The sequence below is a fragment of the Staurois parvus genome, unplaced genomic scaffold (genome assembly GCF_062004578.1).
Source record: "Staurois parvus isolate SC_StPar_1 unplaced genomic scaffold, SC_StPar_1.0 ptg001058l, whole genome shotgun sequence".
NCBI lineage: Eukaryota > Metazoa > Chordata > Amphibia > Anura > Ranidae > Staurois > Staurois parvus.
The window spans coordinates 1543799-1563842 of NW_028318854.1; the positions used below are offsets into that span (position 1 = coordinate 1543799).

The 20044-nt window shown below is 40.8% G+C and overlaps 1 protein-coding gene across 1 annotated transcript in view; it reads right to left on the minus strand.

Annotated features, from left to right (window-relative positions):
- Window positions 1-14752: 14752 nt before the first annotated feature.
- Window positions 14753-20044, minus strand: part of SARS2 (seryl-tRNA synthetase 2, mitochondrial) — a 58022-nt gene continuing 52730 nt past the window's right edge. The window contains exons 14-16 of the mRNA XM_089658224.1: window positions 18327-18419; window positions 17577-17642; window positions 14753-15197 (exon numbers count right to left, since the gene is read on the minus strand). Coding sequence (XP_089514350.1) covers window positions 15069-15197; window positions 17577-17642; window positions 18327-18419 — 288 coding nt within the window. The 3' untranslated portion in view covers window positions 14753-15068. The remainder of the gene's footprint in view (window positions 15198-17576; window positions 17643-18326; window positions 18420-20044) is intronic.

Here is a 20044-nt window from a genome sequence, read left to right on the forward strand (position 1 = left end):
ATGATCAGCTCTGTTTGCTCCTGTGATTGGGTCACAATCCCTCCTCACCACCATTTTACACCACTGATGCAGTGTGAGTGCCTTAAACCTGTAATAAACACTTCCATATAGTGAGATTAAAAAAAAAAAAAAAAAAAGCACCCCCCAATGTAAGCAAAATATGGAATGATGTAGTGTTCCATGATGTATTTTTATTCTTCACCTGGACTGTGCCATGATAGATTTAAACACTGGTAACCTTAAAGAATATGTAAACCCAACATTTACTATTCCTGATATGTGCCCGCTGTACCATGTACTTGTATGAAAAAATATCCTGTTCGCTTTGTATTGCTTCCTTTGTGGGAAATCCCTGCCAGTCCCTCTGCTTTCCTAATAAAAACTGACCACAATAGGTAGGAGAGCAAAGCATGGTCAGTTCTCTAGCTGTGCTGGGAACTCAGTGTGCTCTTCTCTCCTCCATTGATAAGCCTTCTGCCTGGTGAGGCATGTCAAGGTGCTGTCGGGCATATTGTAACCAGGCTTTATTGTGGCATTGGTGCAGTAAAGGCTTCTTTCTGGCAACTCGACTGTGCAGCTCATTTTTGTTTAAGTATTGTCGTATTGTGCTCCTTAAAAAAAAAAAAAAAACACACTCTTTTTCCAGAACAGCCTGTATTTGAGTCTATGGAACTCCCTACCTCAATCTGTCCGGCAGTCTCCTAATCTATCCACCTTTAGACGATCCCTGAAAACCTCTCTCTTTAACCACTTCCCGTCCGGCTGTTGTACATAAAAGGCCGGATGGTGGCAGTGCAGGGGCGGGTGACCGTTTTGAAAGGGCCTCCCTGCCCCCTGCATGTGTGCGCTCTCTGGGAGCGTGCAGCACCGCGATCCGGTGCCCGCTCTGTTTCCTCTTGTACCAAATTGTATTGTAACTGTTATGTCCAGGGGCGGACTGACAACTCATGAGGCCCCCGGGCAATAGGGGATCATGGGGCCCCTGTGTCCTTGCCCAAACTCAAAAAAGCTTATGAAAAAGGTACCAGGGGCATCTCATGGGGGCCCCCTACTGACCCCGGGCCCTCGGGCAGTGCCCGAGTTTCCAAATGGTCAGTCCGCCCCTGGTTATGTCTACCTTAATTTTGTAAAGCGCTGCACCAACTGTTGGCGCTATATAAATCCTGTATAATAATAATATTTCTCTTGAGGTTGCCTGTGGGTGTTTCTTTGTATCCCAAACAATTTTTCTCACAGTTGTGGCTGCACTCTTTCTTGGTCTATCTGACCTTGCCTTGGTATCAAGAGGTTCCAGAACTTTCCACTTCTTAATAAGTGATTGAAAAGTGCTGACTGCCATATTAAAGGCTTTGGAAAACTTTTTATATCCTTTCCATCTTTATAAAGTCCCATTACCTTGTTATGCAGGTCTTTTGACAGGTCTATTCTGCTCCCCATGGCTCAATATCTAGCCTGCTAAGTACATCCACATGAAAGCAAACAAGCTCACTGACTATATATACACAGACACTAATAGCAATTTAAAAAGTCACAGATGTGGAAAATGAATCTTTAAATTGTCATTTTAACCTGTGTGTGTCACCTTGCGAGTCTGTACCAAGGCCAAGCATTCCAGGGGAGGGAAACTTATGATCAGGACCATTTGGGTGATTTCTGTTAGGATTTACAAAGGAGCCAAACAATTACAGTATATGAAAAAAAAATGGCTTCATATGATCACTATCCTTAAGTAAAAGACAGTTTTTTGGAATGATCTGTCATATTTTCAATATAAAATGCCAAACTTTCACGATTTCTGCCAGGGTATGCAAACTTTTGAATACAACTTTACTTTAAGAAACAAGTGATTCAGATCAGTCCTGTATCCATCTAACATTTAGTAAAATTAATATTACAAAACAATTTGGAATGACTACTCTTACAAACTAAGTACCGCTCTAGATTCACAGGTATAAAACATAAAGGGCCCATTTATAGAGGATTCACCATAGGATTCACACAGTGGATGTTTACTGGATATTGTATTTTCCAGCTCACAGCAATCATTTTAAGTGGATTCTATATATGTCTAATGTAACCACTCATGGTGAATCCTGATTGATTTTAATTTTGAGTCCTGGAAAGAGAATTCCTCAATTTTGTTGTATGCTGATGGTAGGGTCATCTTTGAAAATGGTAAGTGTATAGGGCGAATCCTCTTTGAAAATGATATCTGAATGCTGAGCAAAACAGACGGACGAATGTCCAATGAGCCATCCTTATGCAAATCCTTTTTAACCGTTTCAATACCGTGCAATTTTACACCTTCCTGCCCAGGCCAGTTTTTAGGTTTCAGCGCTCTCACATTTTGAATGACAATTGCGCGGTCATACAACATTGTACCCAAACTAAAATTTGATCATTTTCTTCACACAACTAGAGCTTTCTTTTGGTGGTATTTAATCACCCCTGGGGTTTTTATTTTTTGCTAAATTAACAAAAAAAGACCAAAAATTTTGAAAAAAAAACATTTTTCTTTGTTTCTGTTATAAAAGTTTACAAATAAATAATTGTTCTTCATAAATTTAGGCCGAGATGTATTCTGCTACATGTCTTTGGTGAAAATAACCCAAATTAGGATGTATTTTTTAGTTTGTAGGAAAGTTATAGAGTTCACAAACTATGGTATAGATCTGAATATTGATCAATCCTGAAGTACTGACAGCCAATCTAATATCTTGAGGTCCAAGAATGTCAGAACAGTACAGATATCCCCAAATGACCCCTTTTTGCAGAGTAGACAGTCCGACGTACTTCATAAGCGGCATGGCGAGTTTTTTGAAGTTGTATTTTTTGTCATAATTTTTCGGAAAATGAAAAAATTAAAAAAATTATTTTCACTATTTTTTTTTTACATACTGTCACCAGTGCAGTACAGCGTCATCATATAACTGGCATGGCGGTGAACAGCGACACTGACTGGTGACAGTATGAAAAAAAAAATATATATATATTTTTTTTATTTTTTTATTATATTTAATTTTTTATTACATGTTTTTTTTATTTTTTTTCATATTTTACTATGACCAAAATAGTACAATGTTCCCATAGTAACACTGTACTACTTTGGGGAAGTGATCAGTATTTTTTTTTTTTTTTTTTTTACACAATTTGCTTATAGCAAAGAATTACTTTGCTATAAGCAAGCATTTACCTGAATGAAATCGATTCATTCAGTTTTTTTTTGTTTTTTTTTTGTGCTTAGCTGTGATTTGGTCACAGCTAATCACATGACATGTGATTAGCTGTGACCATTCACAGCTAGGCACTAGTATACAATGGATGGCATCATGAATGAAGCCATCCATTGTATACAACTGTCATGTGACCTGCTGTGATTGGTCACAGCAGGTCACATGGTACCGGCAACGGGAGCCGGTACTCGGATCTGTCATCGGCCGTGTCCGAGGTGCACGGGTGGTGACAGATCGCACTGCTGCGTCGCTCTGCAACCACGCAAACCGCGCATGTGCGGGAGCACGCCAAATGGCGTGCACCCGGAAAGCTGCAGCGCTTTTCAAGCCGCCAAACGGCCATTGGCCGGGCGGCTAATGGTTAAATAGACCCCTAAAATCCTGTCTATGGACAGGAATACACGGTTGTACTAAGCAACAATTTTAGTACACAGTTCCCTAAGATGTTCACATTCATTAATGGTTCCCGAATCCTAATATACCAGAAGAATCGTGACACCAACAATTACAATATAATGTCGGACAACAAAGTTATTTCAAAAACACAATAATGAACACAATTTGTACACTCACCGACCACTTTATTAGGTACACTTGTTCTATTGCTTGGTAACACAAATGGGTAATTAGCCAAATCACATGGCAGCAACTCAATGCATTTAGGCATCTAGATGTAGTGAAAACGACTTGCTGAAGTTCAAGCCGAGCATCAGAATGGGGAAGAAAGGAGATTTAAGTGACTTTGAATGTGGCATGGTTATTGGTGCCAAACGGCTGGTCTGAGTATTTCACTAACTGCTAGTCTACTGGGATTTTCACACACAACAATCTCTAAGGTTTACAGAGAATGGTCCGAAACAGATAAAATATCCAGTGAGCGGCAGTTGTGTGGATGAAAATGCCTTGCTGATGTCAGAGGTCAGAGGAGAATGGGCAGACTGGTTGCTGCGACATTCAGATGGTAGGGTCAGAATTTGGTGTAAACAACATAAAAGTATAGACGGTTCAGGCTGGTGGTGGAGGTGTAATGGTGTGAGGGATATTTTTTTGGCACAAGTAAGGTGTACCTAATAAAGTGGCCGGTGAGTGTATATGCTTATCTATATTAAAGTAGAACTACTTTAAATTTTTGCATAGAGTAAGCAAGGGTTAAAACCCATCAATTTTTGGCTGTGTCCCATTAGAAAAATTTCTATTCACTTCCTGTCTTATAGCTAAACAAGAGGTAAGAGGAAATTCCTCCAAAATGAGGGAATCCCTGGTTGTTACCAGGATCACCAGAACTACGGTCCCCATTGGAAGATTTCCCCTCTACTGTTCTGCTGACAACTGGGGGAATCAATGGTGGAGAAGGATCTGGGGGTTTTGGTAGATCACAAGCTTAATAATGGCATGCAATGCCAAGCTACGGTTTCAAAAGCGAGCAAAATCCTCTCTTATATTAAAAGAGGTATAGACTCCAGAGAGAGAGAGATATCATATTACCCCGGTACAAATCATTAGTAAGACCTCATCTGGAATATGTAGTTCAGTTTTGGGCACCAATTAACAAAAAGAACATTGGGGAAGTGGAGAAAGTACAGAGAAGGGCAACCAAACTGATACGAGGCATGAAGGAGCTCAGCTATGAGGAAAGATTAGAGGAACTGAATTTATTCTCTCTTGAGAAGAGGAGATTAAGGGGGGATATGATCAACATGTATAATACATAAGGGGGGATATGATCTCCATGTATAAATACATCAGTGGTTCATATAGTGAACTCGGTGTAGAGCTATTCACCCTGAGGTCATCACAGAGACAAGGGGGCGCTCTTTACATCTGGAGGAAAAGAAATGTAATCTCCAAACACGGAAAGGTTTCTTCACAGTAAGAGCTGTGAAAATGTGGAATAGACTCCCTCAAGAGTTGGTTCTGGTCAGCTTAGTGGATTGCTTTAAAAAAGTCCTGGATTCTTTCCTAGATACACAGAATATAACTGGATACTAACATTTATAGGTAAAGTTGATCCAGGGAATATCTGATTGCCTCTTGGGGAAACAGGAAGGACATTTTTTCCCTGCAGGAGCAAATTGGATCATGCTTTCCTGGGGGGGGGGGGGGGGGAGGTTTGCCTTCCTCTGGATCAACTGTGGGTATAGGATTATAACTTTTTTTTTTAATGGTTGAACTGGATAGACTTTTGTCTTTTTTCAGCCAGACTAACTATGTAACCCAAAATTAAGATTTTCATTCGCTTTTATTACTATTGATAGCAGTAAACAGGACAAATAGAGAGGGTGAATCTCCCTAACAGGGGCACAGACACTAATAAAAATTGACAAGGGTTCTAATCCCTCTCCACTCTGTCCAAAACAAAAAAAAAGTCTTGCATTTAGTTACAGCAAACATGGACGTATAATCCACACAAAAAGATTATATACATGACAGAGACATTTATGGTAAGAAGGTGCTATAAACAATAACAGGCGCCTTTTAGGTGAATGAACTCATGTATACTAATCTAATCTGCTGAGATGTCATGATGACTAGTGTAAGTTGTACCATCTTTACATATGGAGTACTGGAGCAGATACAAAATAGTGAAAGAAAAAAAAAAAAAAAGGCACAGGAACAAGTGACAAAAAGTATTGACAAAAAGTTCAAAAATACCAATGAAAATAGAAGTAAGGCTGTGCTGTACATGACCTGAATCAAATCATGGACTACCCTGCTTTCTATGGAGCCCAACATGGGGTGAGGCCAGATTCATGAAATCTGCTGCCAAGTCCCAAGGAAAAGATTAAGCTGATTTCCAGAGGCAAACACTTAAATTCAATACTGATGTATTTTATAGATTATATATATATATACACACACACACACACATACATACATACGCACACACAGTATCTCACAGAAGTGAGTACACCTCTCACATTTTTGTACATATTTGATTCTATCTTTTCATGTGACAACACTGAAGAAATGACACTTTGCTACAATGTGACGTAGTGAGTGTACAGTTTGTATAACATGTAAATTTGCTGTCCCCTCAAAATAACTCAACACACAGCCATTAATGTCTAAACCGCTGGCAACAAAAGTGAGTACACCCCTAAGTGACAATGTCCAAATTGGGCCCAATTAGCCCTTTTCCCTCCCCGGTGTCATGTGACTTGTTAGTGTTACAAGGTCTCAGGTGTGAATGGGGAGCAGGTGTGTTAAATTTGGTGTTATCACTCTCACTCTCTCATACTGGTCACAGGAAGTTCAACATGGCACCTCATGGCAAAGAACTCTCAGAGGATCTGAAAAAAAAGAATTGTTGCTCTACATAAAGATGGCCTAGGCCAGTGTTTCTCAACTCCAGTCCTCATGGACCCCCAACAGGTCATGTTTTCAGGATTTCCATTATTTTGCACAGGTGATTTGATCAGTTTCACTGCCTTAGTAATTACCACAGCTGTTTCATCTGAGGGAAATCCTGAAAACATGACCTGTTGGGGGTCCATGAGGACTGGAGTTGAGAAACACTGGCCTAGGCTATAAGAAGATTGCCAAGACCCTGAAACTGAGCTGCAGCACAGTGGCCAAGACCATACAGCAGTTTAACAGCACGCCTCTGAGCAATTAAAGAGGGGGATCCAAGCACATAACAGTTTGCATCATTTTTTTTGTTTGTTTTTTAGCGCCATTTGATAGTGTTTATTTTTTATTTTGTGCATTTCTTTTTATTAATGTCCTTTGATATTTTTGAAATTATGAATATAATTTTGAATAAATAAGGGTATATGGAGTTTATCAAATACTGTACGTCTACTGTACTAAAATCCCCAAACAACTGAACAACCATGTAATAGAAAAGTGCCCGAGCGCTCGAATGGTCAGTCCGCCCCTCTAAGGGGTTAATCCTTTGCATTGTGTAAAAAGGTTGTTTGATCCCTCTTCTCTGCTCCTCCTCATGTTGAAATGACCACCTGATACAAACTGAACCCATGGTCACATGCACATGCTCAGTTTGGTGTGTATTGCTAGTTTTTTTTTGTTTTTTTCTTCGGAGGGTGCAAGTGATCAGCCCAGGGCCAATAAGCACTGTCCAGACAGAGGGTCAGAGGTTTCACATCCTCCTAGAGCAGAAAGAAAACTCCTCCTACAAGCTTTAACCAGTGCTCTGCTGAAGTCACAAGACTGCTCTAACTGCTGATGAGAAAAGGTATTTAGCAGTTTATATTTACTTAAATAATGTCATTTCCATGTTGTGTGTACTGTGGGAGACCAGATATAGTGAATGCAGGGGCCTGGGTTTAGTAACACATTAAAGTATTGTGTGCATCAGTGACCTCCTAGTTTGACCCCATCAATATATTATAACTATTTGCTCACAACTACAATGTTTTCAATATAGACATCATTTCATATGATAGACTAAAACCACCTAATGGGATATCCAGTTGAGTTCGCGACATATTTCTTAGATGGGCTGAATGAAAACAAAAAAGACTCCACCCTGCTGAGCTATTGAATTCTTACAGTGGGAGGACTTCCCCGCCATCAAGATACACTCAAGATAAACACGCTATAGCCAGTGGCACTGATCAAGCAGAAATTTTCGAGCAGGGAATTTGTATAAAGGACAATCAGTAGATCAACTTCTGTACGACCACCCTGTCTCTACATGGATCAAAATTTTTCCACTTCCTGCTAAACCAGATGCATTTCGATCCATGTATTTCTGGATTTAGGGGGAAGAAAGGGAGGGAAGGCGTACATGCTGCCTTAGGGTGTAAAACTGAATGTGTACAACAACTCTCCATGAACAGACAGGAAAGAGCACATGTCCCTTTCTTTTTATAATAATATGAAGATATAACTGTAGAGCCTGGACTGTAGCTGATAAAATTTGCTGAACTTCTTTTTGGTGCTGCTGTATTATCCTTCTGCAGTGTGGTCAAGGTAAACTGAATATTCATTATTGCAGAGGAGCAGCAGCCCATCTTTAAAGAGACCACTTTGCAGAATTCACCTGTGGAGTTTCTCCAGTGTAGGGGCAGCCATCTTGACTGGGTCTGGATCAATCTTGTAAGACTGGTTGGCTGATACAAAAAACAAGAATTGTGCCTGAAAGCTATTGAGAAGAAAGGAGGGGACAAGAGAGCACCGCCACTGCTTGTAAGGAAGGAAGAGAGGGACTGTCTCAGGAGGATTGAAAGACCGAAATCACAGCAACTTCTATCCCTGTTAGAGGATTTGAACTAAATCAGAGAATGTGTCTGGAAACCTAGAAGAGGGCGCTCCGAGTCTTGTAAGAGACTAACATTGTACAAGTTCATCTGTTGTCTACTGGGAACTGTTGTGCTTTCTTCAAGGGCCCCATCTTTGCCAGCCAAAGGTTTGTTTGTTTTTCATCAATCACTGGGCTGTCGGATAAAATCGTGACTGTTATAACAAGTTAGGACTGTCTTTATAAACTGTTGTTAGATAAATGCAGTTAAGTTCTGTTAATTAAAATATATCTACACTTAGTGCAACAATGTGAATAATATAACGTCAAACCAATAAAGAAGTCTGACAGCAGCACTCAAAATGATCTGAATACAAGATAATAAACAGGAATTAAATAACATTTTTGTTGCACTGTCAATTGTGAAAATCAATAACAAGTGAAATAAACTGAATCCATAAGTGTAAATATAATAAATGTGCAATTCAATTTAAAAAGTCCATATAAATTGGTGACCACAAAGTGCAAATCAAAATCCAAAAGATCTGTGAACCAATTTCAGTGTTTCACCACCACAAAGGAGACAGCTTAGCAGAAATAGAGACCTACAAAAAGCAGGTTGAGCAGCACTTAAGTAAATGTCACAACCACTGGCGGATAACCGAAGAGCCCTCTGGCAGCTCATGTTCTTAGCAAAAATTGTTTTTACTCCAGATGCGAACCTAAAAACTCCCGTGAGGGACTGCAGGGTACATAACAAAACATGAACATGTGTGGGTACGGTTCCTTCAATTAAAGTAAGAACCTTGAATGGACCTTCCTGTGTGAACCTGTGCAGGGAAGCATATTGCTGGATCAGGAGATTTACTGGCCAGCAGTATCTTCATGAGCAATTAAGAAGATCTTCCAAAAACATTTTGACATTTTTCATGAAAAAAATGCAGGTCCTGTTCCTAGTATTTGTGATTGTGCTGTACGGTTTCTTCTCAGGCCTGATACAAAGCAATAGACTCTGTGTGAGCCATTCTGCCATTATAGCAACAGTTGTGCTGTTAATGTCGATTGTTTGCCTAATATACAGTGCATTCATAATATACAGTGCTTTCATAAAGTATTCAGATCCCCGTCACTTTTTTCAATGTTGATATGTTGCAGCTTGACACAATTGTTTAAATTCATTTTTTTTAATATGTACCCTATAATGACAAAGTAATTGGGAAGAATGACCTTTGTAGGAGAGGTGACCAAGAACCCGATGGTCACTCTCCAAGAGCTTTCATGCATTTTACACAGGAGAGGAGAAGCTTCCGTCTAGCCACTCTGCCATAAAGCCTAGATTGGGGGAGGGCTGCAGTGATGGTTGTCCTTCTGGAACTTTGTCCCATCTCCACACAGGATCTCTGGAGCTCAGTCAGAGTGACCATCTAGTTCTTGGTCACATCTCTTACTAAGGCCCTTCTTCCCCATTTTGGCCAGGCAACCAGAGTCCTAGTTGTACCAGACTTGTTCCATTTGACAATTATGGGGGCCACTGTGCTCTTGGGATCCTTCAGTGCAGCAGAAATTTTGTAGTAGCCTTCCCCAAATCTGTGCCTTTCTTTTTTTTTTTATAATTTAAGCATTTATTAAATTTTTCATGTTAATACAAAAGAAAACAAACCCAAAAAGGGTAATAATTCTCATACAAATAGACATTTGTAATATTTCTACCTTTCCCTTACTAAAAACTCTTTTCTTTCCCATCCCACTACCCCTCCCTCCCCCCCCCACTTCCCCCCTCCTCCCCCTCTGCAGACTCTAACCCAATCTAATCTCTTGAGGCTTGTTGATTTTTTGCTAACATCCTAGTTCAAATTTTCCTATATTTCTCTTTCAATCCTGCTCTTTCCCACTTTTCCCATCTCCTAAAATAAACTCTCATCCTATCTTCCTGCATATGGTATGATCTTTCCATTCTACTTATCTGGTTTACTCTATTGATCCAGTCTCCAAATCTGTGCCTTTCAATCTTATCTCTGAGCTCTGCAGGCAGTTCCTTTGACCTCATGGCTTTTGCTCTGATACAGTATGCATTGTCAGTTGTGAGGCCTTTTATAGAGAGCTTTGTACCTTTCCAAATCATGTCCAATTTATTTTATCACAGGTAGACTCCAATCGGTGTACAAATACCTCAGCAAAGATCAAGACAAATGGGAGATACCAGAGCTAAAATTTCAAGTGTTGTTGCAAAGTGCCTGAAAAGTTACATCAGTTATATTTCATTATTTTTTTTCTTTAATAAATTCACAGACATTTCTAAAATTCTGATTTCGCTTTGTCATTATGGGATACTGAGTGTAGAGTAAATGAGAAAAATTATTTAAACAACTGTAGTATCAGGCTGTAACATGACAAAATTGATAAAAGTGAAGAGGGTCTGAATACTTTATGAATGTACTGTATACTTTAAATGACCATTGCAGGAGCAATCCCCATATTTTGTATGAAATGCAAACAAGACTGTATCAAATAGGAAATGTATAAACCTATGCAAACAGGTTTACAGGTAAACTTGGCAATAATACGTAGGCAAATTGTGGGCAGCATTATGTACACAAGATGTTCTATGATGGGATAAAGCAGGATATAAATGTCAGGGTGTAGATACAAGGACTCAGTAATGTGGTGTGGGCTGGGAATATCTCAAATAACAGGATCATGATGAATTGTACTGTCTGATGTTTGTGGCAGGTACACAGTTAATCAATGTTCAGTCCTCTGGTGCCTATTGTTCCCAGCAGATCTCTGGCAGGTGTCCTCCTCTCTATTGTGTCTGTCTTTGTCTTTAAATTACTGGCCCCAGGGCTGCTATCTACCACCTGGATGAGGGTGGAAAACTGCCTAGAGACGCAACAGGGTTAAGGGGGGGCTCTGGATTATTACACATTTTTAAACACACAAGAAACAAAACTTCCACGCTGTAATGTGTGTTTTGTTTTAGCAGAACTTTAGGCATAATAATAATAATATACTAAATATACTCAATCATAAAGCTGTGATTAGCAAACTTGCTGAGACAAATAAGTATAAAGATGCATGAAAAGCTTGAGCTACTTACCGTTTCTGAGAAAATGCACCCAAAAAGAGGAACTTCCGCTTTAAGCCCTTGTCCCCCACTCCCTGTGAAGAATTGGCACCTTTGGGGAGCGGGTACCTGTCAAAAATCAGAAAGCAATCGGAAGTTCTCCTGCCTCCCCCTCAATCTTCTGGGACACATGACAGGTCCCAGAAAACTGCAGGACCATTCACAAAACACCATGGCGGGTGAACCCAGCTAGGTTGAACACTGGATCATGGGACAGGTAAGTGGCTGTTTTTAAAACACCAGCAGCTAGTTTTTGTAGCTGCTGCCTTATTTTTTTTGCAGGAGATTGGAGACCCTCTTTAAACTTTTTACCACTGTCCAATCAACTGAAGGTAGTGGCATATAATCCATGGTCTTTGAATTCCTGTGTCCTGCACTGTACCATAAGGATACACTATATTGCCAAAAGTTTTAGGACACCCCTCAAAATCATTGGATTCAGGTGTTCCAGTCACCTCCATTGCCACAGGTGTATAAAATCAAGCACCTAGACATGCAGACTGCTTCTACAAACATTTGTGAAAGAATGGGTCGCTCTCAGGAGCTCAGTGAATTCAAGCGTGGTACTGTGATAGGTTGCCACCTGTGCAATAAGTCAATCCATGAAATTTCCTAGCTACTAAATATTCCAGGGTATAGTGTGTATATATATATATATATATATATATATATATATATAAAATATAGTGGTATTATAACAAAGTGGAAGCAACTTGAAACAACAGCAACTCAGCCACCAAGTGGTAGGCCACATAAAATGAGAGACTGTCTGCAGAGTCAATAGCTAAAGACCTCCAAACTTCATGTGGGCTTCAGATTAGCACAAGCACGCTGCCACTGGACTCTAGAGCAGTGGAGACATGTTCTATGGAGTGAGGAATCATGCTTCTCTGTATGGCAATCCGATGGATGTCTGGGTTTAGCAGTTGCCAGAACGGTACTTGCCTGACTGCATTGTACCAAGTTTAATGTCTGGTGGAGGGGGGATTATGGTGTGCGGTTGTTTTTCAGGTGTTGGACTTGGCCTCTTTGTTCCAGTGAAGGGAACTCTTAAGGTGCCAGCACACCAAGACATTTTAGACAATTTCATGCTCCCAACTTTGTGGGAACAGTTTGGGGATGACCCCTTCCTGTTCCAACATGACTGCGCACCAGTGCACAAAGCAAGGTCCATAAAGACATGGATGAGTGTGCAGGCCAGTCAAGTTCTTTCACCACAAAGTCAGAGTCCTGATCTCAACCTGATAGAACACCTTTGGGATGACCATGAGCCAGGTCTTCTCTTCCGACATCAGTGCCTGACCTCACAAATGTTCTTCTGGAAGAATGGTCAAACCTTCCCATAGACACACTCCTAAACCTTGTGGACGGCCTTTCCAGAAGGGTTTAAGCTGTTATACCTGCAAAGGTTGGGCCAACTCAATATTGAACCCTATGGACTAAGACTGGGATGCCATTAAAGCTCATGTGCGTGTAAAGGCCGGCATCTCAATACTTTTGGCAATATAATGTATATTGATCGAGTCTACTTAACTGTTCCTACAAATTGGCATGGTAACAGCATCATAAAATGTCAATGATTGTTCCACTTTTAGTGCCACAGCAGGTCTATGTGTTGTGAAGGTGGAACCTTTCAGTGACATCAGCACCTCTCCCCCTGCCCAGGAGGTTGAGTGACAGCACAAGATCTGATTCACCCATACACATTCGGGGCAGATAAGTGAATCCTCATGCTGTGCTATTGTGTGTTGATGGCCACTCACCTCACCGTATGAACACACTGAGCAGTGCTTCCAGCTATAGCCGGTGGCACTGATCAACTGGGAAAAACCCAACAGGTTGGTTGTACAGAGCTCGAGCAGTGGACCTGCTGAGGCTATGTTCAACCTAGAGGCGATGTCATTGCTACTGTTACTAGGTAAAATCTGGGTTTGCAAAGTGGATTTATATACTTTGTGCTAATTGAGGAATATGTTTTAAATACAATTTTTTATGGCCAGAGCTCAGCTATAAAGCGGTATTAAACCCATGGCAAATATTTATTATATTGCAGCTTACCAATTCTTAGATGTGATGGCTGCATTAGCTTTCTTTTTTTAGGCTCTCTTTTATTTTCATCTGGTGATCCAGCCAGTAAGTCTGTTTTTCAGAAGAAAAATCTCTTGCAGATGTATCAGAGGGATGAGCCAAACCATTCAACACTGGCAGTGGTGCTTACAATGATCAGTTTTATTTATGTAAAACATTCATCTCAAAAGGAAAAAGAAAAAAAAAACTATTTGTTTTAACTACTTAAGCCAGCCATGGACGATTCCAGATTTGACCTGTATGGGCAGGATGATTGTATACAGATCGATCAACTTGGGTACAACCAGCCTGTAGGATTTTTCATGCAATTATTACTAGCAATAATCACTGTGTGTTCTGCCAGCAGGAACAGCTCCCTCCGCCAGAAAAACACTTACCTCTGCGGGAGTTGATCCACTGCGTTGATGGTGAATTCGAATGATTCTCTTTCCTGCAACCTGTGATTGCAGGAAAGAAAATCACACTATGGCCATCTTCATAAAGTGTGAGCAGGAGTTTGGTTTCAGTTTCTTGGTGTATTACATTTAAAACTCCCCTCCCCCTAGACTGGCAATGGTGATGTCCAAAGGCGCCCCCTGTGGTCATTTATCCAGCACCCCCCCCCCCCACTCACCCTAAGCCCCCCTCTCGATCCAGCAACGTGCACTGGACTCTCGGCTATCCTGGGACTTCCTTTCCTCATTGGCTAACACAGTAGTAGGAACCATTAGCTTCCGCTGCTGTCAATCACAGCCAGTGAGCCAATGAGAAGAAAGTGGGCAGGGCCAAGCCGTGACTCCCTGTGCGAATGCACACATGGAGAGGCAGCTCAAGAGCGGGTGCCCCTATAGCAAGCTTCTTGCTATGGAGGCACCCGACAGGAGGGAAGGGCCAGGAGCGCTGGCAGGGAAACCCAGAAGAGGGGGATTGGGGCTGCTCTGTGCAAAACCACTGCACAGAGCAGGTAAGTATACCATGTTTGTTAAGCCTTTAGTATTACTTTAAGTGAACATTTTCCCATTAGCCCAGGGTGCAGTGTTTGATAGATAGCAATAGCCGATCAATGAATGGTTTCAGATGGTGCCTAGAACTGATCAAGAAACAGCTCATGACTTGACAAAGATACACCCCATCAACAACTTTTTTTATTTACAATGAACAGAATAGAAATGGTAACAGCTCTGTTCAGAAGATGTTAATTCGTTGTCACATTAAGGCTGTCCTTGTTGCCCTTTCAATCCATATCAAATCCCAGCTGTCATTTTGCTCTTGCAGCTCATGAAAGGGAATGATTGGTTACTACAGGTAACACAATCTGTTCCTTCACAATCAGTAGCTTCTTCTGTTGAGGAAAGATATGACTCCTCTACTTTCGATTGTCCAATTGGAGTGCTGCATCCCTGATACTGACAGGTTCTCTTTGTCCCTTCCAATCACAAGGTCACATAATCCTGTTCTTAGACTTCCTCTGGTTTGTTCCGATGTATTTCAGTTTAGTGTAAGGCGGCTTTTCTATGATGTCTGTGCCCATGTAAGGCTGCAAGACCTCAGGAACCCGCACTCTGCCATCCTAGGACAAGAAGCACAGCATGAGAGCATCTTCCAAACACAGTAAAAGATGTGCTCCTACACATTAGATCTGCTTGCTAGTGGTTTACGCTATTAGTTGACTTGCAAATCTCAATCCTTGTACATATGAAAAATAATCTATACATGTAAAACGCTGTACAGCTAAAATAACCAATTACTGGGAGGAGGAGATGGTTGCTAAAGCCTGGTACACATGATGAGAATATCGTACAAACCATCGTCAGTTTTTTTTTTGCATGCTAGTCTGATAATGAAAATGAAAAGGTTAGGAAAGTTACACAAATTTGCATATGACAGAATACAACTTCGGAAGAGATGTAATGTATTGTATCGTATCATATGCTTTCGTGTCTGAGCATGGGTGGTCTTGCGTTTCCGATTTTTTTTTTCTGTACGAATACTGTACTGGTTAAACGAAAATCATACAATCTGCTATAGGACATAAAAAAAAAAAACAAAAATTGTGCTTGTCCCTTCGAATATTTTTGAATAAAAGCTGTGTACTAACGATCAGATTATCGTACAATCACTTCGCAAGCAGTATTTTTCATTCCCTTTTCTGGTCGTGTGTACTAGGCTTTACACTTCAAAAATGCTAATTTCAGACGGTTTTAAAGCCCTCCCTTTAACGTCTATGGGGCCAAAACTGCCCCTTCTCTTTCAACAGTAGATCATGTACCTTTTAAAATGTCAGGCACAGGTGCCTGTGTGCTTATATGTGAAAAGACAATTCAATAGTAGAGGGTTTTGGTTGTTAAAACAGAATTCCATCCTAAACCTAACTAGTCCTAAAAGTGTTCCATCCCCACTCCTAACACCTATGCTGACTGACCTGTATAAAAGATGGATAAACTTACCCATTTTCTCCAGTCACGTGATCCCCTTGTGTCAGTCAGCAGTGGCTGCAGGGGAGACAGCACTTGCCAACAGCTGGGAATACCTGGGAATGGTGATGTCACCCATATGCTCCCCTGTCTCAGCAGTTGTTGGTGCTCCATCCTCTCCCCTGCAGCCATCACTGGCTGACAAAGGGAAGCTGGATCAAGCAACTGTACTGAAGTGGACTAAAAATAGGTAAGTACACTCTATTGCCAAAAGTATTGGGACAGCCCTCCAAATGATTGGATTCAGGTGTTCCAATCACCCGAATGGCCACAAACATTTGTGAAAGAATGGGTCGCTCTCAGGAGCTCAGTGAATTCAAGCGTGGTCCCGTGATAGGTTGACACCTGTGCAATAAGTCCATCCATGAAATTTCCTTGTTACTAGTCCACGGTCAACTGTTAATGTTAGGGTCATTTCTTATATGCTTGTAGGTTTTTGCGTATGGGGACCTGTTTATGCTTTGGTCAGAACAGATATCTTTAACCCCTTATTCATGCCCTTTTAACATTTTGGGTTTTTGACCCGATGTTAATTACCTGGACACTTTTTAATCCCCTCCTGGCTAAGATATTGTTACCCTGTTTTCAAGGTTAGTTTATAAGAAAGTGAAAAGTGCAGTGCTACACATATTAGGTTGTATACTACCTATTTGTGCCAGCTGCTTGGTATTAACAGTCAGCGCGGATATACCGTTTTACTTTTATAAGGTTAGTGTATAGTTGAGGTTCTTTGGCTGGTTTGTTTTTTTTCCCTTTCCTTTTCTAACCACTTAGCCTCCTGAGAATTTACCCCCCTTCCTGACCAGGCCATTTTTTGCGTTACAACGCTTCATTACTTTAACTGACAATTGGGCGGTCATGCCACGCTGCACCCAAATGAAATTCAAGTCCTTATTTTCCCACAAATTGAGCTTTCTTTGGGTGGTATTTGATTGCCTGTGCAGTTTTTATTTTTTGTGCTATAAAAAAAAAAAAAAAAACTGAAAAAAGACGGACAATGTTGAGAAAAAAAAAAAACATCAATATTGTTGACATTTTGCTATTAAACATGTCCAGTAAAAAATGTTAAAAATCAAATTTCGTCATGAATTTAGGTCAAAATGTATTCTGCTCCACGTCTTTACTAAAAAAAAATCCCAATACGTGCAAATTAATTGGTTTACGTGAAGGTTATAGCGTTTACAAATGGCAGTATATATACTGGGATTTATTTTTTAACTTTTACTAGTAATGGCGGCGATCAGCGACTTATAGCGGGACTGCGGTGGACATTCTGACACTGGGGGGAACCGACCTTGTGTCCATGACATCCCCAGTGACACCAATACAGTGATCAGTGCTTAAAAAAAAAAAAAAAAAAAAGCACTGACACTGTACTAACGGCACTGGGCAGGAAGGGGTTAACATGAGGGGTAATCAAAGGGTTAACTGTGTGATCAAAGGTAATGAGTGTAATCCACAAGTGAGAAGTTCACCTTTAACTGGTTTGACTCCAGAAGGGCAATGATGAGTCGGGGAACTGCGCAGGCTGTACCATTAATCTACAAGAGAAAAGACCAGATTATACCTAGTGCAGAATAAATGAATATAAATCATTATAAAGAAGAAAAAAATATTGATGTAAAAATAGTGTCAGTTGCCCATGAACAATATAACCAGGTTAGAGTTTCTAAAAATATTATTAAAAAAAGGCACACTACTGAAAAATAAAAGGACACTGGCAACACAGCAGGTCTGGAGATTTCCATCCAGATACAGCTAGAGTCCACCCACTCTCTTTTAGTGGTCATCTGGGAACCCCTTTTGTTTATAAGTTTGTAAAACAGGAGAGGTGTTCCTGAATGCACCTGGTGTATGCTCTTTCTGTACCCAGAACATTTTTCCAGCCAAAAATCAGATTCAATACTACTTGAAAGATTGAAACTGATGGGCGATACATCAAGGAGGAAAAGAAAAAGCGATAGAGTGAATCATGAAGCAGACCTACCTAGACTGCTCTCTGCAATCTGACTCATTGGGTTACAGAGAATACAGTTCAAGACAAGCGGAGAGGACTTTCTGAATTCAGCACAGCAGTGCAGTGTACTGTGTAGCACTAGCTGTTCATTGATCGATTTCACTGACTTCAGATGTTGCCTGGAATTGCTCTTTAAACCTTCCTTGAGTTTACTTTGCCTGTCTTGTGCAAGCTCACCTTAGAAGCAGAAGTTACACAGCTTACTTACTGTGTGTGCATAGCGGAACTCGCGATTGGGTCCCTGGTACATGATGTTCATCCGACGGCTCTGGTAATCGGTGCAGTTTGATGCACTTGAAATCTAGAGGTCACAGAAAGAAAATGTCAGTATTGAAGAGCAAAATGTTCTTTAGCAGCTGTAAAGGCCGATTCCTTCATGCAAAATCTTTTCTTTGTCCTTACACAGTCAGTTCTCGGCTTTGACAACAACCCTACAAAACAAGTGCTCACTGAAAAAGCAATTTTTTTCTGTTCATAAGATTGTCCCTCTAGGTGTGTGAATATATGGTCTGACACCTGTCCTAAAGTAAGCCTATTTTATTGTGCTGTCTATTCCACTGCCAACATATTCACTAACAGCCTGCAAATAAAGAATACGGGTCTGAGGTTTGTGAACCTGCTTGTGCCTTCTTGCTCAAACTGAACATTTTCACTGCAGCATGTGTTAGAATTTCAGCTGGTGTGGAGAGGGTGATGGGAATACAAAAAGGATTACAGATTACAAAAAGAGTAGTCAAAAATTAAAAAAAATAAAAAAAAAAAACACCTAAAAAAGTTAAACGTTCTGCTCCAGTGCCCCCAGCTGGAGTTAATTAAGTATTACACCAGGAAAAAGAAATAGGTTTACATATTTAGTGCTCATGTACACAGGGCATTTGGAAAAAAAAAAAAACTTCTGAACGATGGATACTGACTGCTGGAAAACATAGGTTAAGAAAACGTCCGTTTATGCACGTTTGTGTTTAGAAGCGTTTTTAAAAGATAACCTCAGGAGAACTTCCAAAATGCCCAGAATGCACTGAAAATAGTGTAACGAGACCGGAACCCAGACCGTACTGAGTTTTTCCGTTAAGCTCCACTTCCCTGTCCGAACACCATCCTCGAAACACACCACCCGCTCTGACCATACAGGAAAATAGAGACAGCACCCAGCTCTTCTTAAAACAGGAAGTTAACTCAGTTTATTTTACACAAACAACAACTTATATACACAGGGCAGGGAAACACAACCAGGAACAGGTAACACATCATCAGCCGGCCCCATCAGTGGGAAGGGCTGCAGGAAACACATCATCAGCCGGCCCCATCAGTGGGAAGGGCTGCAGGAAATACATCATCAGCCTGCCCCATCAGTGGAAAGGGCTACAGCACATGGCAAGGACAATACAGGAACACATGCATCCCATAATAGTTTGCTGGCCAGCAAGACACAGAACAATGGGATGAAGCACATGGCATAGAACAAACAACGGACAGCCACATGGCCGAGAACAAAGACAAAGGACAACACACCAATACACAAAATATTCACATGTACACCCTGTACCCCTTAACAGGCACAGGGTGGGTTAAACATAATGAGGGGAACATGAGCTGACACAGAGGTCCCCCCACCCCCAAAAGTCACTCCCGTCACAAATAGTAAATAACTATTTCAGACATTTTGAGAGAAATAGAGAGAGCAGAAGTCTTTTCTGGTTGTATTCACTATGGATCCCATCATTATTATTATACAGTATTTATATAGCGCTAAAAAGTTTGCTCAGTGCTGTACATTATAGTAGGGGACAGAACATGAAACAATACAGTAACAAAACAAAACACGAGGGATTCAAGGGCCCTGCTCTTTCGAGCTTACAATCTAGGATGAGCATAATGCGGCACGTTCTACCATTTTTTCCTTCACACGAAACCTGGGACTGACTG